This window comes from Phodopus roborovskii, unplaced genomic scaffold (genome assembly GCF_943737965.1).
Source record: "Phodopus roborovskii unplaced genomic scaffold, PHOROB, whole genome shotgun sequence".
NCBI lineage: Eukaryota > Metazoa > Chordata > Mammalia > Rodentia > Cricetidae > Phodopus > Phodopus roborovskii.
In genome coordinates this window covers 15,211,888-15,239,621 of record NW_026125295.1, presented here as the reverse complement: position 1 = coordinate 15,239,621, position 27,734 = coordinate 15,211,888, and the positions used below count along the sequence as shown (strand labels likewise).

At 51.9% G+C, this 27,734-nt stretch overlaps 2 protein-coding genes across 7 annotated transcripts in view; both read right to left on the bottom strand.

Moving 5' to 3' along the window:
- Positions 1–5,145: 5,145 nt before the first annotated feature.
- Positions 5,146–13,896, bottom strand: Grm2 (glutamate metabotropic receptor 2). The gene is made up of 5 exons (XM_051205332.1): positions 13,122–13,896; positions 9,938–10,775; positions 7,574–8,649; positions 5,932–6,112; positions 5,146–5,709 (listed from the first exon to the last, which is right to left on the bottom strand). Exons 1-5 carry the CDS (start codon positions 13,566–13,568, stop codon positions 5,636–5,638), a joined length of 2,616 nt encoding a protein of 871 aa, XP_051061289.1. The 5' UTR covers positions 13,569–13,896; the 3' UTR covers positions 5,146–5,635.
- Positions 13,897–17,721: 3,825 nt separating this feature from the next.
- Positions 17,722–27,734, bottom strand: part of Tex264 (testis expressed 264, ER-phagy receptor) — a 29,261-nt gene continuing 19,248 nt past the window's right edge. For 5 of the 6 annotated variants that reach the window (XM_051205472.1, XM_051205463.1, XM_051205443.1 and 2 more), the window contains 2 exons: positions 21,408–21,585; positions 17,722–18,280 (listed from right to left, as the gene is read on the bottom strand). In XM_051205472.1, the coding sequence (XP_051061429.1) occupies positions 18,000–18,280; positions 21,408–21,585 (459 nt within the window). In that variant the 3' untranslated portion in view covers positions 17,722–17,999. The remainder of the gene's footprint in view (positions 18,281–21,407; positions 21,586–27,734) is intronic. The other variant, XM_051205488.1, reaches the window with a different exon arrangement.

The window sequence follows — 27,734 nt, the reverse complement described above, 5'->3', positions numbered from 1 at the left end:
CAGTCTGCAAACACTGGAGCAACTGAGTATTGGTGTTGTGGGGACTTCCATTGACTCTTACCTCATGCCATGCCAAGAAGATAACCCATGAAAGACCAAAGACTTGAAGGGAAATAACAAAACCTCTCCAGTCTCTGGAAATCAGAGGAGTGACTCTGTGAAGAGAGGAGCACATTCCCCCACAGCAACGAGATTCCCAGCCTGCCTCACTCCCATGGTTGACTACGGCAATACTGCCAAAATGACAGGCCAACAGGCTCCAGTCCCTGTGTCCTGTGTGTGGACCTGAGACTATCAGCAGACCTCCTAGCATGTCCTAGTACGTGAGTCATGTCATTAAAACTGCAAGAAGGTTGACAATAGGTCAAACTCTAGAGACTGAAGGAATGTTTACCATCAAATGTCACACCAGCTCTTTTCTTAAGCTTACAGGGCTCATTCTGGGAAGAAAAGCATCTTTTGTGTTGAAGAAATGCATGTAAAGTTCAAGAATTCCTTCCAATTTTACTTCAGATTCATTTTCTTCAATTAGAGTCAAGTAAAATTAAATCCACTGAAAAATAGACATATGGCATGATCCCATTTTTATGAAAGTATTTCTATCTCTCCTATCTGTAAAAATGCATAGAAATATGTCTAGCATGCTGTACCAGAAATGTTAATGATGGTTATATTTGAATCATGAAACTTGAGGCAATACTTTGATTTTCTTTTTTGTACTTTTCTGCAATGTTTAAACTGTTTACAGGGATGATATACTGGAAAAATTAATTTTTCTTAAAAAAGAAAGAAAAGAAAAAAAAGCAATCTTAAGCCAGGAATGGTGAAGCATCCTTTAGTCCCAGCACTTAGGAGACAGAGGCAGGCAGATCTCTGCGTTCAAGGCCAGCCTGGACTACATCATGAATTCTAGGACAGCTAGGGCTATATAATGAGATGCTGTCTCAATCATTATCATCATCACCCCATCATTCCCATCATCATCATCATTATCATCTGTCTTAGCTGCGTTTTGAATGCTATGAAGAGACACCATGACCACAGCAACTCTTACAAAGAAAACATTTAATTGGGGTAGATGGCTTACACTTTCAGAGGTTCAGTCCATTATCATCATGACAGAGAATAGGCAGCATGCAGGCAGATATGGTGCTGTAGCAGTTGAGAGTCCTACATCTTGCAGGCAACAAGAAGTCAATGGGCAGTTACATTGAGGGATACTTGAGCAAAAGAGACCTCAAAGCCTGCCCCCACAGTGACACACTTCCTCCAGCAAGGCCATACTTCCTAATAGTGCTGCTCTCTTTGGGGACCATTTTCTTTCAAACCACCATACCAACTCCACCATCACAATTCCCATCATCACCATCCCCATCGTCACCATCCCTATCACCCCCATCATCATAACTGCCTTCATCCCCATCACCACCATCACCATCCCCACCATCCAGTCACCATCACCATCATCACCATTCTCATCTTCATCACCACCACCATCATCACTATAGTCATCACCACTATAATTACCATAATCACAATCCCCATCACCATCATCACCATCACTACCATCATCATCCCCATTATCTATTCACCACCCCCATCATCCAATCACTATCACCACCATCACCATAATCACCATCATCATCACAATCACTACCATCCCCTCCCCACCATCCCCAGCTCCATCATCACCACTATCACCATCATTACCATCATCACAATAACCTTCACCATCATCACAATCATCAGTCCTGTCATCTTGGTATGAGCCCTCAGGGTTTCATTTCCGTCTTCCCCATTTCCCTCCCTTTCTCCTGGCCTTGCTGGCCCCAGAGCTAGCCTATCTCTGAGACTGAGAACATTTCACCTTGTCATGATTAACTGGCCCATGGGAACAGTGCGTTTTTCCCTTTCTTTGTTGAGACTTGGGGTGGAGACATTTTCAGAGGGTTTTGAGGCCCTTGGCCTCCTTTCCTTTCCCTCCTGTGAGCTTTGCAGTAGCAGAGGAGGCAGGGCAGATCAGCTGGGATCGACAGCATGGGGAAGATGAGTGCCTGAGTGCCATTCAGAGAGTATTTTCTTCCAGGGATGCTGGGGGATGGAAGAGTTTGGATTTTATCCCTGGCTCCATGTCATTCTTTTTGTCACCACACCTTTGCTCAGTATATTGCTGCCATCCCTTCTTAGTCAGTTATTATCTCAAGGGTGTGCTCCTGGGCAGGGCTCAAATGTGGGGGAGCATCTATCATCAGAACTCCCCTGTGATGTGGCCATCCCCCCTGCTCTGCCATGCCAGGTCTCGGGGACTAGATTCTCAGTCACTCTCCCACAAGTTCCATGACTTGGGGAAGGGTAAGAGGGTCCACAAAACAGAAAGAAGGGTGTCCTTGCTGTTTTCACAGGGCCAGTGCAAGGGACAGATACGGGACAGAACTCGAGCCGGGAAGGTCTTTGAACAAAGCCATCAGTGGAACACCCACACTGCTGTGTGAACTCTGGTTCTTCAAGCAAAGCATGTGGGGTGACAGTCAGATGGCCAGTTTACCAGAAAATGTCAGATGGACATTTTCACAGATGAATCGCCCATGTTTACTATCTGGTCCTCAGACCCCACAATGAGCAGACTGATTTGAGGACTCCATGCTTAGTAGAAACAAACCCAGTAGGGACCCTATGGTCCTGTCCCCTTTCAAGAAGTGTCAAGGTTCCGCGGGATGTGGAATGTGGAATTGGAGAGAAAAATAAAAGAGGCATAAACCCAGGACACGGAGGACTGAGGATGAGATGATATGGCCTGAGCTTCATAATTTGTGGTAAGAATTGAGAATTGAGGAGCAAACACCTAGATTCACTGCCCATGGGGCTGGGGAGATAGTTCAGCCAGTGAAGTGTTTGTGATGCAAACACACTCGTGCGTGCGCACACGCGCACACACACACACAGATTCACTGCCACAGCTCTACAGAGTGGGGAAGGGGTGGCCACAGACTATAATCACGAAGCTTGTACCCACAAGGCAGGGCAGGTGAGGGGGGGGGAAGAAGGGTGTGGTGGACACAGGAGATAGCAGGGCCTTAGGAATTCTCCACCCATTTCTTGTTTCTCTCCAGATTCCTAGACCTTGGGCTCTTCTTCCCTTAGATAGCAGCATGGATAGACATCAGCAGACACCCTTTGGAATATTTTAGCTGTGTGCAGCAATACTAATTACTTGTAACGCTGATATATTTTAAATGGAAAATCCCTGAATGATACAAACAAGGGCACTCTTAGCTTTCCCAGGGGTTCAGCGTGAAATCAAATGCTCTCTGGATGGAGGATGGCTGAAAGACTCAGAAAAAACCAAAAATGACATGCTGGAAAGAGGATGGCTGCTCCAGGCACCCTAACCCTTCCCCCTGGGAACAAGCCTATGTTCTCTGGGACCACGGAGCCAGCTTCTCTACCCAGCTATGGAGATTGTCTTGGCAATATGAGCTGATGAAAATATAAGAGGTCCAGGTTAAATGAGAAAAGCTATTATTTTATCAAAGAAAATCTAAGAAACGAAGACTTTTAGTAAAGGTATTTCCCAAATACTGTGTGGGGGACACACACACACACACACACACACACATGCGTTCTCTGTTTATCACCTCCCCAGCTACACGGCTAGTTGAATATTCCATTTCCCTTTTACCCTTCCACCCCGCATGTTGGCTGAGGAGAAGCCATCCCTGAAGTTTCCTTTTTTTCATTTTTTCCCCACTTTTAAAAAACTGTTAACCCAAATTTCCAGAAACGCACCAGCCCACTGATGCAAATTCGTTCATTTGGAAATAAATGTCTCTGCTGGCTTTCTCTCCCTGGATTTTCGTCCCCGTGATCTACAGAAACCCTGACTAGGGTAGCCATAATCTTCCAGCTCGCCACCCTTCAGGCCCTGGGAGCAGCCGCTGAGGGTGGGCCTTGGAGCCCTCTGCTGGTGAGTTCCAGGTGGCAAACATGGTTGATGCCTGAGGCATGTCAGGTTCAGCCACCAGTCCTTCAGGCCGGAAGTCCTCCAGAGACTGATGACTTCACACCAGACCCATCCACAGACCGCCTCTCCACCCAGTGTCTGCACCCCCCCCCCCCGCTTCACCCCTCTTTGTGAGCCCCTGCCCTGCTTTTTGTATGTACATGTGAACAAGTAACAGTCATGCCTGTTGTTGGGCCCCTTTTGCATCAAACACCCTGGCTCTGGCTTGTCCAAATTCCAGTCCGCCAGTCTCGAAAAGTCCCCTGCCCATGTTCCACTTCCTGCAGGTTGGGTCTCTGAGGAAAACCATCGCCTTGAGGACCAGATAATTCTAGAGAGTGTTGACCAGTCTTCAATGGCTCCTTCAAAGAGGGACAGTCACTCCCTTTCAGCCCCCACACCAAGCAGCGGTGCTGGGCCTGCCTTGGTGGCTGCCAGGCCCCAGCACTGGACACAGCCCAGGGTCAACATGCATTAGCAGAATGGATATTGGGAAGGCTGAGGAAGGGAGCCCCAAAGACAGAGTTATTTTTTTTAAACAAACAAATAAGTAAATAAATAAATGGTCTTAATGGTTAAGAGTACTTGGGGCTTTTCCAGAGAATTCAGGTTCAGTTCCCAGCACCCACATTGTAACTACAGCCTCACAGCATCTGACGCCCTCTTCTGGCCTCCATGGGCACTGCATGCATGTAGTGCAGGAGACCTGCATACACACCTTTAATCCCAGCCGAGGCAGAGGCAGGTAGGTCTCTATGAGTTTAAAGTGAGCCTGGTCTACATAGGGAGCCCTGGGCCAACCAAGGGCCACATAGAGAATAGAGAGACCTTGACTAAACTCCCCCCTCCCCAAATCCAACAACAACAAAGACAAAAAAGAAATGCTACACACACACACACACACACACTGCTAACAACAAAAAGACATAGATGGGCTGGAGACGTAGCTCACTGGCAGCATTGTGCCTTGCCTAGCATACATAAGACCCCTGCATGAGAACCACGAATAATGACGCACGCCTGTAATCCCAGGCCGTGGGAGGTGGAGGCAGGCAGGTCAGAAGTTTAAAGTCATCCTCAGCCCCACAGCAAGTTTGAGGCCAGCTTGGTATACATAAGAGACTGTCTATGGAATAAAACTAAAATGTTTAAATAAAGACACTTTATTTACAGATAATACAAAATAAACCACGGGACAAACTACTGGGTAGGGAGGGGAGGGGAGGGGACGATCCCCACGGTAGCCATCCTCTCCATCCCAGAGTAACTTATAAAAAATTAAGAAGGCCTGGGCAGGGGCTGGACTGGAAGCACCTTTGCTGGTGGGGGTTGGGCCTGCCATCCTCAGCCACATTGTTCTAGAGCACAGTAGATACTGACTCTCCCCTCGGAGTCCCAGGCCTGGCAAATATGGGACATAACTACAAGGACAGTTAGTGGCCATTGCAGAGGCTCCCCAGCTAAGGGCCCTGGCTTCTTACCTAAGAGCTGGGGAATCGGTAGGTGGGTAAGTGACTTTAGGGGCAGGCATGGGGTGGGTCTTATTGCACTGCTCCAGCCAACTTCCTCCTGGCCAGGGGAGGGGGTCTACACTGGGTCCGGGAGCAGCCATGTCAGGGCAGGAGTGTGGGGCCTTCAAAGCGATGATGTTGTTGAGTCTACCACCTCACGGCCGTTGCAAACAGTGGGAACGAACTGGGATCCAGACCCTAGGGAAAGGTAACCAGAGGTTGAGACTGAGCCCAAGAGGCGGCAAACTAAGTAGGGCTGAGGAGGTAAACATCCACCATGACTCTCGCTTGTGTCCAGTGTCGCCTTGAGCATCTCATTCCCAGACAAAGAATTTCAGCATGAAGTCCTAGGGAGTGGACCTCAAGCCTGGGAGCTGGGCGGGAGAGGAGACCTAGGAGGGGAGGGTTTAGGATGCTAACCTTGACCAAGGTTGGCACTGGCCCTGGGGGCAGTGCTGCCAAAGCGGCTGGTAGGTGCCCGGTGGCTCACCACATTCTTCTGTGGCTGGAAAAGGATGATATGCAGCTTGGGTGCGAAGAGGCAGCCGAGCACCACAGAGCCACTGAGGCTGACCGACACGCACATGGTAGTGGTCTGTACCTGTGAGGGGTGAATGAACAGGCACAGGTCATGGAGGCTATTCCAAGTGCCTGGGCCCATGACCCCTCCCTAGACTGAGGCAGGGGAAAGTAGTAAGCGTCCATCGAACAGTCCCTTGGCAAGCCTCAAAGGAGGATGGTTATAATCCCAGTGCCAGCCCCGGGGAACTCGTTTTCCAAGGCACACCAGGAGTCTAGCTGTATTGTGAACATGAAAAGGTGCATGCCTGCATAGGGGTGAATGCATGCAAGGTGTGCAGGTATGGAGTACATTTGTGTAGGTGCGTGCATATCCGTGTGTGTGTGTGTGTGTGTGTGTGTGTGTGTGTGTGTGTGTGTATGGTAATGAGTGTGCAGAGGAGTATATTCAAGTGTTTGTGGGAGGGCAGAGATGAACCCGTGGACAAGATCTGTGTATGTTCCATGTGTGCCAGGATGTGTGTGCACACACTTGTAGATGCATAAGGGGATGCGTAGGCATCTTCACACATGCAGGCATGTGTGTCTGTGCACACGTGTGTGCATGCATGGTTGACTACTGTGTATCTCTGGTGAGTCTTTAGCTGCCTATGATTGGCATGCAAATGCAAACCATATGCAAATACAGGCTGAGTCAGAGCAGATTCCCTCCCCAGCCTTGGCCTCCACTACCCAAGCAGGTGGCCCAGCAGGTGCAAGCAGAGAAGCCAAGCCCAGTAACCCCACCACCACCAGTGCTCCACCACACCTCTGTCTTGGGGAAAGGACCCACGCCAGGGCTCTTGCCACAGTTACCCAAGCCAGGGCTCTTGCCACAGTTTTCCAGTTCCTTTCAGCGTTAAAAGCATCAGTTTAGACCCTGTTCTGGACTCCCATGCTGAGTGAATGGAACCATGGGTCTGACTCCCCGAGTCTCTACTTCATCAATTAAACAGGGGAGCTGTGGGACTTCCTTGAGTCATGAGGGTTAACCAAGAGGACCGTCTTACTATTCAGAGCTCAGCTCACCTGCCACCTCCTCAGAGAGACCTTCCCAGGCCATCTCATCTGAAGATGCTGTTGCCTGTTGGAGCTGAGGACACCCCTTGAGACACTCAGTGCCAATTGGGACCTTTTGCTTGAAAGCCACCAACTGGAGTACAGTTGTTACCTACTTTTATTTGTCTCAGCCCTCCTCCTGCAGCTCCCACCCCCTTTCCATCTCTAGATGACCCTTGACTGGAACAAGGCAGGGCCTACACTCTCTGCAACATTTTTCTGCAACCCCAGCTCTCCTCAGGTTAGGGCATGGCATCAGAGTCCCAACAGCTGACCCCGCCCCTAGTTTCCGCCTCCCTGGACATTTCTCCCAGCTTTCTTTCTCCCTTCAACTTTTCACCATTTGACTTCTTGAAACGTTAGAGTTGACAGCAGATACAATGAGATGTCAGGAAAGAGTGACTCCCGTGTTCCATCCCACCCCCCACCCCTGACTTCTGCTCACCCGATAATCACTGGAGGTGACGTAGAAGATGGGAAGGAAAGCCAGCCAGATGATGCAGGTGGTGTACATGGTGAAGCCAATGAACTTGGCTTCATTGAAGTTCTCCGGGCACTTTCGGGTCTTGAAGGCGTAGAGTGTGCAGAGGGCGATGAGGAGCACGTTATAAGCCAGTGAGCCGAGCATGCTTGCATCACGGTGGTTGCAGCGCAATGTCACTACTTCCCGCCGCTCAGGGGCAGTCTCCTTGCCTATGCCTGGCGCCTCTACCACCAGCCAGGCAGCGACAATGAGCAGCTGGCCTGAGATAAGCGCCAGGCAGATGGCCACCTGTGAGGCAGGGCTGATGAAGCGTGGCCGCTGAGCACCCTCCCGGGCCCCGCCAAAGATTCGAGCAATGCGATTGGTCTTGGTGAGGAGGGCCGAGTAGCAGACAGAGAAGGCAGTGCCCAAACCGAGGCGCCGTAAGGTACACACTGCCGTGGAGGGCTTGGCAATGAAGATGAAGGTCATACAGTAGCAGAGGAAGACACCTCCCAGCAGAATGTAGCACAGCTCTCGACCAGAGGCTTTGACCACGGGTGTAGCATTATGCCTCACGAAGACACCCAACACAAAGAGGGTGGCCAGGGCACCTAGGCAGGCAATGGTGACAGGTCCCACTGCCCAGGCATCACTCCAGCGGATATACTCCTGGGGTAGCTCAAAGCAGCCGGTCAGACTGGCATTAGGCCAGTAGCCCAGACCACAGTCAGCACAGGTGAACTCATCCAGCCGGTACTCATAGGGCTGGCAGGGGATGCAGAGCCAGCAGCAGACCTCACCTGGCTGTACACTCTTCACCTCATTCTGAAGGCAGGGCTCACTACAGCGAGAGGCAGGAAGGGGGCCGGCTGATGGGGAGGCCCACGGGATGAGGCTAGTGTCCAGAGTCAGACCTTCTGCCCAGTAGCCTACCTTTTGGTAGCGATAGCGCCCACTGCCTGCTCGCAGATAGGTGAAGATGTTGTAGCGGCCAATACCATCACCAAAGCGGTCAAAGCGGACCTCGTTGTGAGTATCCGCTGGGCGGAAGGGGGCTGAGATGGAGGAGAGAGGGAAGATGTTAGAATGTGAGTTACTCTGATGTGACCTCGACCTTCACTCTCAGATGCAACCCGAACCCCAGAGCTATGATAACTCTGAACCCCAACACCTATGATAACTCTGGGTGTTGATCCTAGTGGAATTACTTTCAACACAGGTTCCACAGCTACAGAGCTGACCAACTCCAAACCAGGGGGGAAAAAATAGATGTATCGTTTGTGTTTGAGTTGAGTCTCACTCTGTAGCCCAGTTGGCCTTGAGTTCACAGCTCTCCCTTTGCTTGGATTAGAGGCATGAGCCATCATAGCTAGCAAAAACAATTATTCTAAACATTCAGTTATGGGATGGTGAGATGGCTCAGTAAATAAAGGGCTTGCTGTCAAGCCTGACGGCCCAAGTTGGATTCCTGGGACATGAATGACCAATTAAAGCAACAGGAAGCTGAGTGAAGGTTATTTGGAAATTCTATGCCATTTCAGATAAGGGACCAGCGGCCCTCAGACTTTGGTACCCACAGAGGTCCCAGAAACAGCTTATTGCTGAAGACAGCTGTCCACTTGGTCTAAAGCTTGACCAGTGACTCTATGAGCCGGTCCTGGCCGTTTCTCCCACTGCACCCTTGAAGATTCTTCCCGAAGCCAAGCGCACCAGTCTGAGGCTCTTGCTCTTCTTAAAACTTTTGCTTTGAGAACATTTTGGCTACTTTGGGTAGAAAAACCAATATTAGGATGAGTGTGGTAGTACACACTTAAAATCCTAGCACTTGGGAGGCTTAGGTAGAATTTCCATGAGTTTGAAGCTATCCTGGGGTACACAATCAGCTTGTGGCAAGCCTAGGCTATATAGCATGACCTTATTTAAAAACCAAAAACAAATTTAAAAAATGGTTTTACAAAATCCATCAAGATTAACAATAGAAATTTCACCTAAATAGGATGTCTTCCTTTTGATTCACACTCAACTTACCCTGATTTTGGACTCTCAGTCTGCCTGAGAATTGCTTGGGTTCCCCTGGCCAAATAAAGAGGCAAGAGCTGGAGGATTAATGTCCAAGCAGTAGCCAGGGATCTTAGAGTCAGGACCAGTCCAGATTCTACTTTCTGGAATATTCTCAAAAAGTGGAAACCTCAGCCCTGACTCCAGCTGGGGTCCTCTGCTTATGGTCCGTTTGTCCTAACTTACATAACCCCTGACTATGTCCTCCTGTTACATGCTATGTTTCCTTAGCCAAGAAATGAAATCTGAAGGCCATCAAGCTAGCAGACTGGCCAGCACTATTACCATCAAACTTGACATTGAGTACGAAGTCTTTGTAGAGGCGACGCCCATTGACAGGTCTCATGGCGTCACAGAGGTGGGTGGTGTTGGGACAGAGGGCACGGTGCATGTTATGCAGAGCGTGGGCCATGGCATACACTGCGTTGACCACAAACATGATCTTAGACTCCTGTTCAAAAGGCACAGCCCGCAGTGAGTGGGCTGCACAGTCTCGTTGCCGGAAGCTGCAGTGGAATCTTTCCTCCCAGAACTCACGGAACCAGGGGTTCCGGCTGTTGTTCCAGGGATCCAAGCTCTGGAAGTAGGAGGCAAAGTCACTGATGGGATAGGAGGCCAGCTCAATGGTGATGGCACCCTCCGCAGCCCCTTCACTACCTGCTACCACACTCTCCAGGGCCCCCCAGCCATCGCTGGCCACCCAGGTGAAGCTGGCGTTGAGGCGTTGGGTGGCGGCAAGCAGCTCACGAGCATCCTCAGACCGGGTGAAGAGCACAGCGACCCGGGCGCTGGGCTTCTGCAGCAGGGCTCGCACCACTCCCTCGAAGGCTGCCCGGTTCATGGCACGGCCCACCTTCTCCGACGTGGCCACACAGATGTTTCGTGCACGAGCCTCCAGCTCAAAGGCCTCAATGCCTGTCTCACCGTAATCACCCTCAGATGCCACTGTAGACACATATGTCCAGTTGAAAAAGCGGAGGATCTCAGCCATGGCCTTGGCCTGGTAGAAGTCTGGGGGCACAGTACGAGCAAAGTAGTCATAACGGGACTTGTCGCTCAACTTGGCACTGGTGGAGGCGTAGCTGATCTGTGGGATCTGAAACAGCCGCAGGAGATTGGCCACCTGGGCAAGGGTAGAGAGTGTAAAGGTCAGAGACGAGTTTAAACAAGTGCTAGAGTCAGTCCCCATACCAGTGGAATCTTGGGACCAAGTGTCCACGGGTTACTTCTGAGGGTCCCCTAGCTATGAGTCTGAACTTGATGTGTCTTCTGCCTAGGGATTGAGGGTTTCTCTCCTCCCCAAAGGATTGAGAGGGAGAACAGCCATGGCCATGAGCTGTACCTGAACCAGATGCGGGGCAGGAAAATCAAGGAAGGCCCGGGTGGATAGAGGTTGACACTTAGCTGCATAGGTATAGAGAGACAGTGGGTGAAATCTGGGATACGCAAAGATGCCAATCTCTCTTTTTGTTTGGTGTAGGTAGCCTTCTTAAGTGCCGATTCTCATGAGAGGCTGGAGAAATGTCACTCCAAGAAGAAAGGCCTAGAGCCAAGGGTCCATGGCTCAGGAAGCTCAAGTTGGTCTCAGCTGGGTGCCTAAGCTTGAAATGAACAAGGCTCCTTACTCTACTACTGACTGCCTGACAGCCCATTTCTTAACCTTTGGTCCCTATGACCATGAGAATGGGGTCCATCGTAGATGGTGGTAAATAGATGTGCAGGTCCTACAGGAGAGGGCCAAGACCTTGTGATGGAACACGGGGTCTCTAGATATGCTCTAGAGCTCAAATAGCTCCTCGAACATTTTCATTCTCTGTACCCCTCTAACAAAAATCCCCCCTAAGCCTCGGGTTCTCACGCTTGAATCACAAGTTGCTGAGCGGTTGAAAATGGTCTGTGTGGAGGCTTCGGGTGTAGCAGGTAGAAGCCAGCAGTAACATGTGCAAGGCAGAGGGGCTGGGGTGAGGAAAATCATTAATAGAACAACACAATCTAAGGACTAAAGGCTGGGCCTCTGCTGATCAGAACAACAGAAAAACGCAGCCTGACTCTGAAGGATGGGCCCTGCTAGAGAAAGGTTGCTTGGGATGGTAAGGAGGTGACTGCACTTCTGCAGGTACATGGAGAAAACTGTGGGGGAAGGGGTTGCTGGTAAAGCACCCCAGAGTCCCCTGAAGACAGCCACAGAAGGCTGCCCGCCCATCCCTGTCAAAGCCAGAACTACAGATCTAGGTGCTAGCACAGCCACCCTGTCCAAGCAGCCATTAACACCTCCACAAACTGGGATTAGCAGGACAGGTTCCACCAGGTTCCAAAGCTCCTGCCTCTGCTTCCCTAAACAATCATCCCGGGTCAGGAGGCTAAGCTGAGCTTCAATTGCAATGACCTCTCCTAAGGAAACCGAGGCCCTCATCAAGGTCCCCAGATAGTTCCCAGCCCTGGTTCAAGTTCTCCTCTGATCTCTCTGCATTTACACTGGGCACAGACAGGAGAGGACATGAGTGAGGAGACCCGATCAGGAAGGAGAAAGATCCCAGCTAGGCCAAAGCAGTCAAGCCAGGCCAGCATTCTAGAGTACAGTGGCAAGTCGGCTGGATCCACGGCCGAAAGCCTTGCCAGGGGCACCCTCTGCTGACCCCTTGTGGAAGAACAGGTGGTTCTGGTGGGGTCCCTAACCTTCCTCCCTGCCCGCCCGCCCCAATTCTGCATCACCTGAAGATCTTAGGCTATGCTCCGCTCCGCAGCTGAGCTCTCGCCTTGTCTCTGGCTGCTCCAGGCTTCTGTCTGTCTACCCTGTCAAATCCAGACAGACATGACCTGACAGACTAGGCTGGGAGCCCTGGTCTCATACTTCCCTTTTGCTACCACACTGATTTATGACCTGCTTCCCCCTGAACCTGTTTTCTTGCCTATAAAATGGGTTAATACTGACAGCAGCTCACTTTGACTATGCCCTTATGACCTGCCAGACCCTGTGATGCACACTCATCTCATGAAATTTCTACTACAAATGTAAAAGTAGAAAGTGTTATTAATCTTATTTAATAAAGAGGAAGCTGAGACATAGAAAAAAAGAACCTGTCCAGAGTCATGCAATTAGTATGATGTGGAGCCAGGATTCAGTTCTGAGGCTGACTTCAGAGGCTGCCTAGTAATGCTTTGGGAACATTTAACATCTATCAGGTGTGTGTGTGTGTGTGTGTGTGTGTGTGTGTGTGTGTATAACAGGATGGTTCTGTTTTCTCTCCTCTCCCTCCCTGAGAGGAGTTTCTCTTATAAAATCTCTAGAAACAGACCCTATTATATGACCAAGGAACTTTCTTGCCCTTTTGTAAGAAACTACTAAGAGGATGATGCTTGGTACCCTTCCAATGTTTCCATCCAGGAAGTCCCTGCTCATCAGGAATGCTGGATCACCCTTCCCAGCCAGCCCCCCTTCCTGATACCCATTTGGGTGATTTTTACATACCTGGATGGAGACATCACTGTAGGAGCCACCAATGACGCCCGTGATGGCTGTGGGAGCGTCGCTATGGGTGGCATAGGAGCCGTCAGGGCAGATGTGGCGTGAGCCATCAGCACCGCGACTGAGTGAGGCACGCACAAAGTCCAGTGCCTGCTCCAGGGCGTGTGTATCCTTGGAGCAGCTGTCGAGGATGTGTGCACCCAAGCGCACACCAGGCAGCAGGTGGGGGTCGCGGTTGATGCGGTCCAGTGCAAAGAGCATGGCCTCTAGGCGCTGTATGCCACGGTGCTCATTAACAGGACCACATTCCTCCATTGGGCCACCCTTCTGGTGCACCGGGAACAGCCCACCCAGCACCAGGTCCCCCTCCAGGGTCAGCACCTTCTTGGCCGGGCCCTCGGCCACAGCACCCTGCAGCAGCAGTGCCAGAAACCCAAGCAGTGATCCCATGGCCCCAAAGGGGATGGTTAGGTCCAGCAGACCAGGGTCTTCAAGGGATGAGGATGGGCTCGGCAGAGGCAAAGAGAGGAGGAGACAGGGGCCAGGAAAGGACAGACAGGAAGAGAGATGAGAAGGGGGCCCAGCTCCTGCAGAGAGATAGAGAGACAGACAAACAGGGAAAAGTACAGCCGGAGAGAGGCTGCCCCCTTTTATTTCCAGCTTCCCCTCTGAGTCTGTTCCTCCCCACACACTCTTCCCAGGTACTCAGGAGTCATACGGAGGGTGATGTCACTAACCATGCTGAGAAGCTCCTGGTCTACTCCCATAGGCCTGTCTCTCAGCTTGGATAGAGATGGGCTCCGTGTCCCTACCAAACTCAGCAGAGGCCAGGGAGGGTGAGAGTGGGGGCCCAGGCCGAGGGTAGGGGACCCTGCCATTGCCAAGTCCTACATCAACCAAAGGGCCTATGCTAACCTCCTAGGAGACCCATACAGTAGTGGCTGAGGCCATGGCAGTTACATACTGAGGGGTCTGGCTCCCATTCTGAGCCTTGGATTTCCAGAGCAGGGGCATCGGAAGACCCACCACAGGGAGGGAAGAGTCTCTATGGGATAGTTTCCAACCCCAAAGAAACTGAAGCCCTGGGGAACACCCAAGGTCCTAGACTCTGGTTCTTAAAGGGCCAGTCCCTAAAGTCTCCTGAACGTAAAATAAATGGAGACCCTCTGGGCAAGGAGCTGGTAAGGCAGAGGAACTGGCCCCAGAGAAGGTTCCATGTAGTTAAAGGTCTCGGAGTACACAGATGTGGCTATATGGGTGTCACAGGTGGGAAGCAATTAGTCTGGTGAGGCCTCCGAACAGGGATGGAGCTGACTTGTGGATTCCCAAGCTTTACAGGGAAGCTTTTGGAGACTTAGGGTCTCTGTCTCTCTTCACTCCGGCCTTGGCCTTCTCAGCCTCTGATCGACCTTAGAGTTCCCCAACTAGTTCAAGGACCCCTGTCCTGGCCACAAAGACTAAGGCTGAACTAGTCTTCTGCTGGTGGTGCCAGGGCAGGGGAACTGGGAGCCTGGAAGCCCAACGAAGCAGCTCGGCCAGGCAAACAGGAGATAGAATCAGAGGTGAAGACTAACTAACACAGATGGGGCAGAAATCCCGGGGAGGCCCTGATGGAAGCTGAGGCAGAGAAGGGGGCAGAACCCGGGAGTCCAACCGAAAGGCAGAACCACAAAAATCTGAGAGCGCAAGCGAACCTGAGAGGCCGAGACAAAGACAGAGGCACAGACAGAAAGAAGGACCAGAGGACGCTGGAGCAGGAGGAACTGGGAAGCGCGATACAGGGCGTGCGTTCTCTCGGGAAGAAAGGCGGGGTGCCCGGGACGGTCCCGCTTCCTGGAAGCGGGAAGCGCTATCGGGATGCCTCGGTCCGAATGCTTCAGAACTCGAGGACCCACGGGTCCCGGGGATGTGGGGTCAAGGCAAAAAAGGTTGGCAGTGGCCTCAGCACCACAGGCTAACCCTACCTGGCGCTCCCAGCTCTGGCGCGGGGCTCCCGTTCCCGCTTGCTGGCTCTCTCGCTGGCTCTGCGCTCTCCGCCCGCCCGCCCTGCCGCTTTCAATCGCGGCCTGCCCCGCCCCCGGCCCCGGCCCGCCCCCGGCCCCTCCTCCGTTCCTTCGGACTCCTGGTCCCCCCCACCCCCCGCCGCCCCAATTCGGCCTGCACCTCCCGTTTTACCGGACCTCTCCGGGGTTCCTAACCCAGCACCTCCAGCAGATCCTGCTCTTGACAGACCCGCAGGGCCTGGAGCTGTCCACCGTGTGGTGCTGAATCCCCGGGCGCTTCCACTCTGCGCTGGAGCAGGTGCCTCTCAGCCTCCTCTACCCCTCAGTCAGAATGGGACCCGGCAGGAACAGGGTGTGAGGCTCTGGCTGGGGGAAGGTCACTGAGCTAGCACAGGGAGCATATTGTTATGGGTTCCTATATGCCATAGAGTAAGAGGAGGACTTGGGGTTGAGAGGTAACACTGGAGCATGGATAGGTAAAGGGGTACATAGGAGGCAGGTGGGGTGCTTGCTGTTTTCCCGACCATTCTCTCTCTACCCAGTGATGGCAGCTCAGTCTGCATAGTAGACAGGCCCCATATGAGAGCTAAGGCCTGAGTCACTAGGAAGAAAAGATTAGGAGGAGGGGGAGGTCAGAGGATGGGGCCTCCCCTTCCTTCCCGTAGGTGACCTTTAAAGCTGCTGCCCCTCCCCCATGGATCTGCACGCCTATGTGCAAAGGGCATTTACTGTAGAGGTGTCAGGCCATGGGGTAGAGGGGCTTCAGGGAAAAGGACTGGAATTAACCCTGAGGGACCTGCTGGGTCTGGGTTAGGGGTTAGAAGGGGAGGTGGCTGAAGAAAGGCTCCAAGAACTAGCTGCTGCGTAGGAGTTGGGAGCCTGAGCAGAGGGAGGACAGCTCTAAGAATGCTCTTGACTCTTCTCTCCCACAGCAGGATGGGGAAGGACACCCCTGGGTAGGGGGTGGTGGAAAAGCGCTGTAGTGCCAGGCTGTGCTGAAGGATCTGGGGAGAAGGTCTGTGCTCAGATTTGGCCTCCCAGCTTGTCCTATCTGGCCCTGGCATCCATACACCCAATACGCACTAGGGCGTAGCATTCCTACCCAGCCCTCCGGCACTGACCTGCCTTCCACAGGTGTCAGTGGGAGCAAGGTCAACTCAGGTACATGCGGATGAAATGCCATGGCCAGACCCCTTAGGCATCTCTCTCGCAGGCATGTGACATTTGGAGGAGGGGAATGACAGATAGGCCTTCTCCCTGGACACAGAAAGCGGATGCCCCTAACACAGCTTTTAAATAAAGCAGACACATTGAACCCAAACAAACAAGCCCAACCACTAATGGGAGACAAGATGGTAGCGGGACGAGGACTCAGAGCTGTCATACAAAGCTGAGGAGACAGACTCGCTGTCTTCCAGATCCAGCTCTGATACCGGCTGCTCTCACCCTTGGCTGGCTCAGAGAGGCTGCTCCCTGAGGTGAGTGAGTGATGGGCCAAGCTCTCAGAGCAGAGGGGATAACAGCGGGAGGGTGCTAAGGTGAGAAACTGCCGAGGAATCCCAGCCACACTTCCAACCCACTCACCAAAGACACAGGGCTTTCTACACAGATGTTGATGTACGCACAAGCGGCACAAGAAGCCCATCCGATGGCCTGCAGCAAGCAAGCTGCAATAACCCACTGCAGCACAGATGACACTCAGCTATGTAGCCGCTACTCCTGGCTGGGCACACAGACAAGGTCTTACTTGGATTTACAGCTACAGATATATAAATGTAGCCTTAACTATACACGTGGACAACACCCCCAAAAAATCTGTGTATATACAAATGCACACAACTGCACACATACGTAGCCATATAGCCACAGCAGTACATATATACAGATACACAGCCCACACAAACATGCCCGCCCCAACACAGCTGTAATCATGGACACACAGCTACACTCATAGCTTTATACATGGTGACAGAGTAAAGCACACAATTTTACATATAAACATACAATCGTACACACACGAATGCACCCAACTGTCTATACAGTCTATGTAAATGCTCCCACCTAGTTAGCCTTACATATATAATGTGTATATAATATAAATGCAACCACATAAACAGAAGGAACAGCAGCATACACACACAGCCACACAGCCATCCTCACACATGTACAGCCATGTCCACCCAGAGCCACACCCTGAAGCTCACATGGACACGGCCTCCCCCTGGTATAGGTACACATGCCCAGGGACAAAGGCACTGGCAGGCCCAGCAGGGATGTCTTCACCCGCTGAGGTCCCAGCATGAGCATGGACACACTGACACTGCAGACACAAAGGCATCTCATGGGTGCAGACAAAGAGTCTGTGAATTCCCTACTCCTGAGACCTGGAGGGCACTCCTTGCTCTGCTATCTAGTAGCCAGGAGAGCCCTTAGGGCTGCTGCAATGCAGGGGTGACTCTCCACTGGGGTGATAAAACAGGGAAAATAGGGCCTCCAACCCCTCTGACCAGAGGACTCAGTCATGTTCCTTCCTCTCCTGCCCAGTCCTGGTCTATACACAAACACTCTGCAAGACAGAACAAACAAATGCACGACTCAAATCCAGGTGAAACAAGAAAGTAATTCACTTTATTCTGGGTTCTGGAAGCTCCAATGAGTCTGCAAAAAGTCGACAACCCAAGAGGCTGGTGCAGATAACAGTCTCTGGCTCCTTTGGCCCTGGGAGCCAAAAGGGCAGTGAGGTTTATTTAGGCTTGGGGTAGGAGAACTCAGGCTCCTGGTACTCCTGGTCCAAACTGGGCAGGTCAAGAAAAAAGGGTGCTGAAGAGTTTGCTCAGTCCCTTAGCAAACGCACCACAAGAGGGCAGAGGGCTTGCGGTTACTCCTCATCCCTTTCAGGGGTGCTGAGCTCCCGGGTAGCCCCCAGAAGCTTGGCTTCAGGGCTCAATCGGGGTTCCCCCAAGGGAACCTCACCCTCCAGGTCCAGCTCCTCAAAAGACGAGCCGCTGGCACCTGATTCACTGTAGCTGTGCTCGCTGCGGTTATCGCCATCATCCCAGCCACGGTTGCTTGCCCCAGGAGAAAGTGTGGTGGCTGAAGTCTCCCGGCTGCCAGGGCGCACCTCCACGCTTACAGAACTTGCATCACTTGCGTCAGCGCCTGTGGCCAGGACAAGGGAGCAGTGGTTAGACAACTACCACATATTTTCAATTGCACCTTCCTTCAGGGTCAGGGCAAGGACTCTACCACCAGCTCAGGAACTGAGCATGTATAGTCCACTCATGAATAATATAGCCACCCTGTCTCAGGAGGCCCATTCCAGCTGCCCTCTGCCCTCTGCCCTCTGCCCTGACCGGGGCTGCCCTGATAGAGCCAAGGGAGTTTGCAGGGTGGAAGAGAGAGCATGGAAGAGGAGCAGCTGACTGCACACTTCTCTCCCTACCCTAAATTACCTCCTGTTCTCTGCACTTTTACAAAGCCACTGACCCCTACCCTCACATCCATTAAGGGCCACTCAGCCCCAGGGTGAGGAGCTGAGGGTAGAACAAAGGAGACCCAAATCGTGTCTTCTCTACCATTCATTTTCAGGCTGTCCAGGGACAGCTACAGAACATTGCCCAAGAGGCAGGAGGGCTGAAGAAAGAACCAAGAGAACTACTTTCCACTCCATACCCCCACAAAGGCCTCCCCAAGGAGCAGTGATATTCAGGACACGAGCTGCCTCCTGCCTCTAACCACATTGTATCACCACATAAAGGAGGAGCTGAAGCAAGAGAATCAAGAAATCTGGAGAAACACCCATCCGGTCGAAAGGAAGAAGAGCACTAGGGATGAGCATTTTAAGGATTCTCTCCTCATGTGCCTGAGCAAACCCAGGAGAACCCTTACCCACCATATCCCCACTGCAACCACTGATGCTTTTAAATCTGCCCCTTCTACTCCTTGTATATCCTCCAACTAAGTGGTCTTTGTAAACCCTGTCCAGGAGCAACCTCTTGGATCAGCTCTACAAACCAGATGCACTGAATGCAGGTGCAAGATGCTAAGGAACAAAGAGCCTGGACCTACTGTGTGCAGGACTCCAGATTGGGAGACGGCCAACACATCAACCAAAGTGCAAGTAAAGAGACACAGCTGTCAAAGCTGTTAAACATCATGGAAGGTGAGGGTAGGCTAGCTCACCCAGCGACTGTCTCCATGGTAATAAGGCCCGGAGCCTGGAGCAGATGGGGACTGCTTGGTATTTACACTGGCCTAGAGCTGTCCTTGAGCCTCAGCTGGGGCCTAGGGTAGTGAGGGTGAGGCAATAGAAGGACTGCTCCACCACTCTATTCTGCCTTCTGGGCCCTGCCAGCAAAGGGGAGGTGAGCCCTGGAAATGCAAGGCTGCTGGCCCCGGACTCTCCCTTCCCTGGGGTCTGTGGTATGGCTCCCACAGCAGCACGTCAGAAGAGAGCTGAGTTATGGGTAACCCTGCGGACCCTGGGGCAGGTTCTAGTTCTTCACTCACTAACACTGACATCAGTGTCCCAAGGGCTGCGGGCCTGAAAGGCATAAAGGAGTGGGGTAGTTTCTCCCTAACCTCATCACTGTCAAGTTCTGTCTACCCACCCACTAACGGTTCACCCAAGACCCCTGGGAGTAAGGAGCAGCCTCTTCTCTTCCCACTCCTAGGCTAGGAGTGATCAGAAGACAGCTTCCTTCAGCCCAGGCTCAGGACAACAAATGAAGATGGCTGCCGGGAACACATGGACGCTACTTACAAAGGAACTGTCCAAGGGAGGGGAGTGGTATCCCTACAACCATATAAAAGGAGGTCCCTTTAAAGAGCCTGTGTCCCTTGAAAGAGGACCACAGGCAAAGCAAAAGAGCACTACATTCCTAGGGCTGTTAGGCAGGGGCTGCAAAGCTACCACCTTTACCCAGTTCCTCCCTCTTCCTCTGCCAACAGCCAATGCAAGGAGATCAAATATTCATCGCTTCTGTGGAGCTAAATAATACATCAATGTAATAACAGGCACAAGGTAGATAATCACCCCCTTTCACCTCCCAGTCCAAGTCAGGGCCCCAGCAGGGAGGCAAGGAGGGACAGGCCAAGCCTTGGGTGGCCAGGCACCCACCATGCGATGCTGTGTAAGTGGCACGCACCTGACGAGAGGCTGCCCTGGGAGTCAGGACAGCCTCTGTCAGAAGTGGGCAGATCCCACAACACCCACAGTAGGGAGTAGGCGGGCAGACTGGTGGGGAGGACAGGCCAAGGACCTCAGGGGTGTGGGAGCTGTGGCTGCAGCCAGCTGTATGTAGTGAGTGCCAAGCCGTCCTTTAACACTCCTGGCAGGCAGTGTTTGGGAGGGAAGGGAACTGGGTGGGTGGGCCAAGAAGGCAGGAAGCAGAGGAAGGTTGTAGGAAGGTCAAGGCCCTCCTCCTTCCAACTCTGGGGGCTGTCTGGGCTTGCTGACCTTGTGCTATGTCCAGTGCCCACAGTAGGGGCACGAAGAGTATCTGCTGGGCACTACCAAACAGAAGGGAGCAGTACCCCATGGAGGTAATTAAGTGGCAGATGAAGTTAACTATGTTGGACACAAGCCCCAAGGGAGAAGAGACTGCCTCCCAGTACCCTCCCTGCACCAGCCCCTGCCAACACATGTCTCTCTAAAGTGACCTTGGCTGTTGAAGACTAGATGGGCAGAAAGACTCCCAGAGAAGTAAAGGAGAGGGACAGTCCCTTTTCCCAAAGCCCTGTTATCACGTCTAGACTTTCTGAGTCACCTATCAGAACAGCCAAAAGTCGGGGCCCTTAGGATTACCTGGCATGTTACCAACAGGGTTCCTTGCCCACGAGTGTCACACAAGAGCATGGCAGGGTGGTGTAAACAGACAAATGACTTGTGGGCCTGAGCCTAGGGCATTCCAGCTACTAGCATGGGCTGGCTCCAGTGGCAAGAGCTCTACAAGAAGCCCTCCCTATATTGGAGACAGGAGAACACCTCACTTCCAGACAAGCCCTACCCAGATGACGTCTACCCAACTGCTAAGGATTATTAGAATTACTACTGCACCTGAAGGGAATTCAGACAGGGCCTTGTTACCTGGAACACGTGTGAATCCACATTTGTGTGGATGAACAGGTTTGAGAACAGGCAATTTGCACGTGGATCCTGACGCAAGGTATCCCCTTCCCTCCTTTGCCAAGTAGTTGACTTACAACGCCAGCTCCCTAGGCAGAGGAGCCTCCTTAGATGTACAGAAGAGAGACTCCAGGCAGGTCCCCACCCTATTTCTCCCACCTTTGGTACCTGTGCCATCCATCTGGGTGTCACTGGCTTCTGCAAGCCCCCGGCATTTCCGCTCTGTCTCCTTCACTTCCGGCACGTAGAAATCTCCTTGGCGTGCTAGTGGGCACATGAAATGAATCTGGTCTTGCAGGTAGATCTCCAGCCGAGGGTGAGCACACAGCTTCCGCTCCTACCAGTGTTGCAAAATGTGGTATAAGCACTACAGGGCCCTGATCAACTCGTCCCATGGGAACCCTGGGAACTGTCAATAGCCTGTTCCTTCCGGAGGAATTAGCTGTGCTTTTCATCCCAATCTCTTCCAAGGTTTTGTTTGTTTGTTTTTGTTTTGCTTTGTCTTTCCCAAAACAGGGTTTCTCTGTGTAGCCCTGGCTGTCCTGGAACTCACTCTGTAGACCACCCTGGCCTCAAACTCACAAAGATCCACCTGCCTCTGCCTCCCAAGTGCTGGGATTAAAGGTGTACGCCACCACTGCCTCACCCCTTCTAAGTTTTAACACACCACTGAAGAGGCACATGAGAAACACTCCAAGAGCAGGAATATACAATCTAGGAGCAATGGTCTAATGATGGAGAACCCTTAGATCAGCATTCTAAGTCAGATGCCCTACTAATCCTATGTGTATGTATAGGATTAAATAGCTGGCCTCATAAAATATAGGAGGCAAGAACCCCCTGAACTATATATGGCCTCAGGCACTCAAGCCAAGATCTGACCTATCTGACTTTTTATTCGAGAACTTTGTGGACGGATTCCCCCTCTCTCTGGACAATGCTGAATGACAGAGATATTGGGTGAGGTCAGTGCCACTAGCTGGGGTTGGGGCCTCCAGCCCCTGTATATAGACCTATTACTACAAACTGCTACATTCCCACGGCTAGGCCTGTCACACTCTGACACTATCCAATGTGGCTCCTGTACTTCTTACACCTGAGCCCAGGGTTTCTGCCAGAGGAGGAAGAAGCAGAATCTGAGCTAGAGGATACGTTTGACATGGGGGTAGCACTGAATATTATCACCCAGCGGGCTAAAGAACCAACTTTTAGGGCCCCGAGTTCTCACAGGCGCTCCATTCCCCTTTGGCTGGACACAGACCAATGTTTCTTAACCCCTAGTGCATCAAAGCAGCAGACATAATGCCAAAGCTGCCCTGAGGGAGGCAGGAACCACAGGAACAGGGAGCGTCTCTTGGACTAGAATTTTCCTGTGATGGGGCGCAATTACCCCCACGACAACTGTGAGGCCCCTGCCCTGTCACTGCTCGCCCGCCAACCTTCACAACATGGCTATTTATAGCACCTGCCAGGCTCTCACCGTGAGCTCTAAAATGAGCCTTCCACTTAACAGTAATGAGAGACTTATCGCCTGGAAAGAGAAGCCACTCCAGGCCTCCACTTGTCCGCCTGCCTGGCCAACCCAAGGTTGAGGGACCTCCTCCAATTAAAAAGAGCCCATGGGAGGGAAATATAGGGGTAAGAAGTCCGAAAGGAGGACCCAGCTAGAAAGCGAGTATCCAGGAGGCAAGGTGGAGGTAGGTGGTCCAGCCTAGGTCAGTGGCAGTTCAGATTCAATCTCCACACGTAGCCCAGGCAAAGCCTTTCCTCCTGAGTATCCACGCACCCAGACAGAGTGAAACACCCTAGTCTTGACACTTGTAAGGTCAGTGAAACAGTCATTACTTTTACTAGTTTTAACTTTCTTCCATGCCAATCTGGTTGCTCTCCAGGACACCTCAATATCCAGTCTCATGTCATCTCTATATATACATTTTAGCTTTTTGTTTTGTTTTTGATGGCTGCCTCTGTTTCTAGACATGCTCACTGAAGGCTCAGTTCTCAGGAGGAGCCTGAGGACAATGTACTGTCAGGGAAGTAACCAATCATACTGTCGAAAAGTAGGAGCTACTCAGCTCTGGGGCTCTTCCAAAGCCAGCACCTGAGGACAGGTATCTGCTAAACCTGTGTTCCATTCAACAAACTGAGCCAGGCTGCCCAAGTCTTGGGGGGCCCCCAGAAAGTCCAGTTCCTTTCCTAGTAGTTAAAAATAAGTAGTCCCCAAATACAGTCAGAGTGTGGCATTCACCAACCCCACCTTACTCTGAGCACTTGAGAGGTCCAACTGGCAGCATCAGAGTGACCAACGGCCATCTCAGAAGCAAGAGTAAAGTCTGTGTCCGTCCAGAGATTCCAGAGACAATGAGGCTCTTAGCCCAGGCCCAACCCTTACCAAACTCATGCTACCTCCCAACCTTTCTTTCCGGAAGAGTCTGACAGTAATAGGAAGAGGGGTAGTGCTCTTTCCACCCTCTCTTCTAGGCTGGGCATCAGGGTGGGCAGCAGCAGACAGCCACCCTGTGCCACCTGTTCTGCCAGCCCCCTCACTGGCAGGCATCTCTGAGGCTGTTCTGCGCATCTGCCTCCTCCAGAGAGCCCAGCTCTGAAGTTGCCTGGCTGTGGACAGCCTGTTACCATGGAAACTGCATCCTCCATCCTTGCCATCGCCTTCATCTCAAAGCCATCGGGAGAACAGAGAGAAGGGGAGACAGAGGATGGAGAGCAAACTGTGGCCTGGCTACAGTTCTCTAACACCCCTACCTCTTCACAGCCTCCTACACAGGGAGCAGAACACTAACTGCCCAGGCCTGTTTCAGACCTGAATCCAGCAGTGGCCCACCCTTTGCCACCTAACAGGCCCTGGCCCTCCCTACTGGAGGAAAGCATAAAGCTAATTAAAATCCCATTGCCTGCTCAACCCCAAATCATTAAAAACACATACTGGGTCCTGTCACAATTCAGACTCAGAAGCAGAAAAGAAGGGGCATGTAGAAGGCAAAGGAGTAAAACTTCTACCTTAGCCCTCAGGCAAGGAAGGGGCCTATAGCTGTCCCTGTTGTCCTTCCTGGGAGACCATTCTCAGCTCTGTGCTCTGCTCACCAAGCAGGAATGAGTCTAATGAGAACTAGAGATAAAAGAGAAAGGGGTCAGAACCAGCACATGCCCTGTCCCTGAGTGATCAGGCAGGAAAAATAAGCCTTTCATTGCCAGACAGGTGCAGCCTCCAGGGAAAAAAAGAGGGTAGCCATGGGCTAGCTTCTGGGCCCTCACTGCACAGCAGGAGTTGCTGCCCAAACAGCATGCAGACGAGGCAGGAGATATTGGAAAATCATTGGAGGAAGGTGAAGCCAGCTGCCTCTCCCTCAGCTAGCCCCAGGGAGCCCTTGGAGAACAACACACTGCCAATGGCCAAGGACACCAGCTCAATGCCACAAGAGCCTGGTATTGGTGAGAAAGGGAGCCTGGACAGGCCCGAAGTCCCAATCAGCCCTGGAATACCACATCCCAAGAGACTACAAGGTAGGAGGAAGCAGTGCAAGGCAAGAAAATCTTCCTGGCCATGAGGCTATTGGTCATCTGACACAGAGACCATCAGGTCCTCCTGAAAGGGGAAGAGAGGCAGACTTCCACAGCCTATGCCACCTAAAGAAGTCAGGCAGCCATGCCAAGGTTTTAGCAGGAACCGCTAGGAACTGGGTTCAGGAGTGCCAGTCTCTTAGACACATCTCCAGGCCTTCTAGAAGTGGAAATAAGAAAGGGAGACCTCAGTATATCTCCCATTATTACTATCCCCTCCATTATCATGGGATACCTACCCCAAAATACTGGGAGACAAAAGACAGAGCACCTCACTACTTACACAAGGTATCTCAGGCACCCTGGGAACTTAGTCTTCACCTCAGGCTAAGCCCATCTCTAGGGTAGGGGCAAGGGTCTGCCCATACTACCCAGGGCTCCCAGAAGGCACTGGGCTGGTATGATGGGCCAAGGTTTCCTCTTGGGACCCACAGGTAGATCTCTCTGAATTCGGGTGTAAGGAGGTAAGAGAGGATCTGAATATATTGTGTTTTGCTCTTAGTACATCAGCCCGTGTATTAGCTTCAGCTAGAAGTATGGAAGGGCAAGAACAGAAGCAGCCAGGCTAGGCTAGAAACCGAAGGAGAATCCCACCTCCAGGCTGCTCAGGGCCTCGTTCTACTTAGAGCTAGGTGGCAAATGCCCCAAATGGAGAAGCCATGGGTGCGGGTCAAGGTCTGTATCATATATCTATTACCTAAGCTCTGGGTTCTGCCTGATATATCCTTCTTACCTCTTGCTTCAGTGGGCCTCTTTGTTCACCCTTTGCTGCCTGCCCAGTCTTACTCACCCCTCTGTACCAAGCTGGACAAAGAAGCAGTCACATAGCACCCAGCAGCTGTTGCATCCCACCCGAGGTGGAAGCTTCTTCTTGCTGGGGGAAGTGATGCATGCTCATTTTTAATTACATAGACACTGAGAGGCTCCCGCCTGCACACAGAGGTCCTCACAAGTGGGGGCTCAGACCCTGGAGATCCCTCAGGCAGCCGGTCTGCATTGCATGTGCAAAGTGCTTGGGGGAGGCACAGCAGGGAGGCTGCAGCTAGAATATAGCACGTTGTTATTATTCTGCCCAGGAACTTCTGTCAACTTCCCTTCCCATAGCCCCCACCCCACCTCCACCAGATTTCACAAACAGCTTCTGGCCCACAACCCAAACCTCTGTGTCAGGTCCTGGGGAACCCCAAAGCCAGCAAGGAAAGGCTACTAAAGGGTTAGAGCAACTTTCCCCCTTCCCTCCCTGTCCCTCCTCACTCCATCCTACCTCTGCCCAAAGCCTTGAAAAGTACAAGCAAAGAAGACAGTCAGGGAGGGGAGAAGCCCCACACAGGTGTCTAGAATCTCAGCCTAAGCTACTGACAAATAGGTGGCCCCTCTCTGGGCCTCAGTGTCTCCAATTATAAAATAAAAGAAGAAGAATAGATACTTTCTAGAGAACAGAGGAACTAGGAGAAACAGAAACACCATTATTTAAAGACAAGGCACTGTATATGACCACAAAAGAACGGATGATGGATAGGCCTACCATAAACATCAGTAAACACAAAGTTCATTGAAGGACAGCCCGCTTCTTTGTGTGCCCGTCAACAAATTAGAAAAACACAACAGAAGCAAAAAATCAAGACCTTCTTAGAATTAGGTTTAGCCCAGGTCAGCCTGGAAGCCCCCTAAATGGCAAAGATGACAGAGGAGCTAGGCAGGCATGGCCAGACCTGGGACGGGAGCCTGGGGAAGACTGCAGAAGGGGAAGTGTGAAGGAGAGGGTGGGGAGGTGAGGCGCTGTGCCTGGCACCCCAGCCTGCTGTGCCTACGCTGCCGCCGCTGCCTGAAGACTTTTCATTTTCACCTCAGAGGCGGCAGCTTGCCACACAATTTACACTTCTGTCTATCTCCCTGGTGCTACCCAGACCCTAGCTTCCCAGGTGGCTCATGGAGGGATTGGGGTGCTTAGTAACAGTCAGGTATCAGGGTGTGCTGGGGATTGAGGAGCAGGGGAACCAGGACTCCCTGGAAGCAGCTACATGGGACACAGGTCCTCATGTATCTTGGTACCTGGACAGACTATAGCCATGCCCAGCCTTTCCTTTCTCCAGGGCATAGACTGACAGACAATATGAAACTCTAGTTGAGCCCTGCTCTAGGCTTTCCAGGCCCTCACGGAAAGGGAGCAGAGGACTAGGGAGCCTGGAAGTGAGAAGCCCATGGGCATTCAGCTAGAGCTCTGAGTGGGTCAGCTACAGGATGTCAAGGCTCTACCTTCCAAACTGGATGCTCTTGATAATACCCCTCCTACCAGAGCTTACACAGTTTACCCTTTCTCAAAGATTCGGCCACTCTGCAGTGTCTAAGAACCAAGGACCTTGAGCCCTGCCTGGTTCACAAACTGACAAAAACGTTGATGACTGACTACCCAGCAGCAGGAAGGCTGCTCAGTGCAGATGGAGTCATGAAGCCAAGCACACGAGCGTGGAAGGGTGAGTGCGTAAGTGTGACAGAAACAGGAGAGGGGGAGAGAAGGTAGCCCTGGATTTCTCAGTTCCAACCGGCACTCTGACCCTTTCTCCACCTCTCAGGAAAGTCCTTCCTACTTGCTTATCTGAGGGTGTTGTCAAAAGGCACACTCCATCTGTCCCATGAAACAGAACCCTTTCTGCTCCCTAGTCCCAAATCCCAAGCTTTCTGGAGAAGAGCAACACAATTCTTCCCTGGTAAGTTCCCCCTGCCTAGCGAAGGTGTTGTCTCTGAACTGGTGATGGTCCAACAGAACAGCACCATTCAGACAGCCTCAGCCCCTAGGGTCCTACAGGGCTGCCAAGCTACAATACTCAAGCTGGTATTTTGAGAGTGGTGGCTCCCACGCCGCCCCAGCAAAGGCTGGCTTTGTGCTTTCAGTCCTGGGGGAGGGGAAAA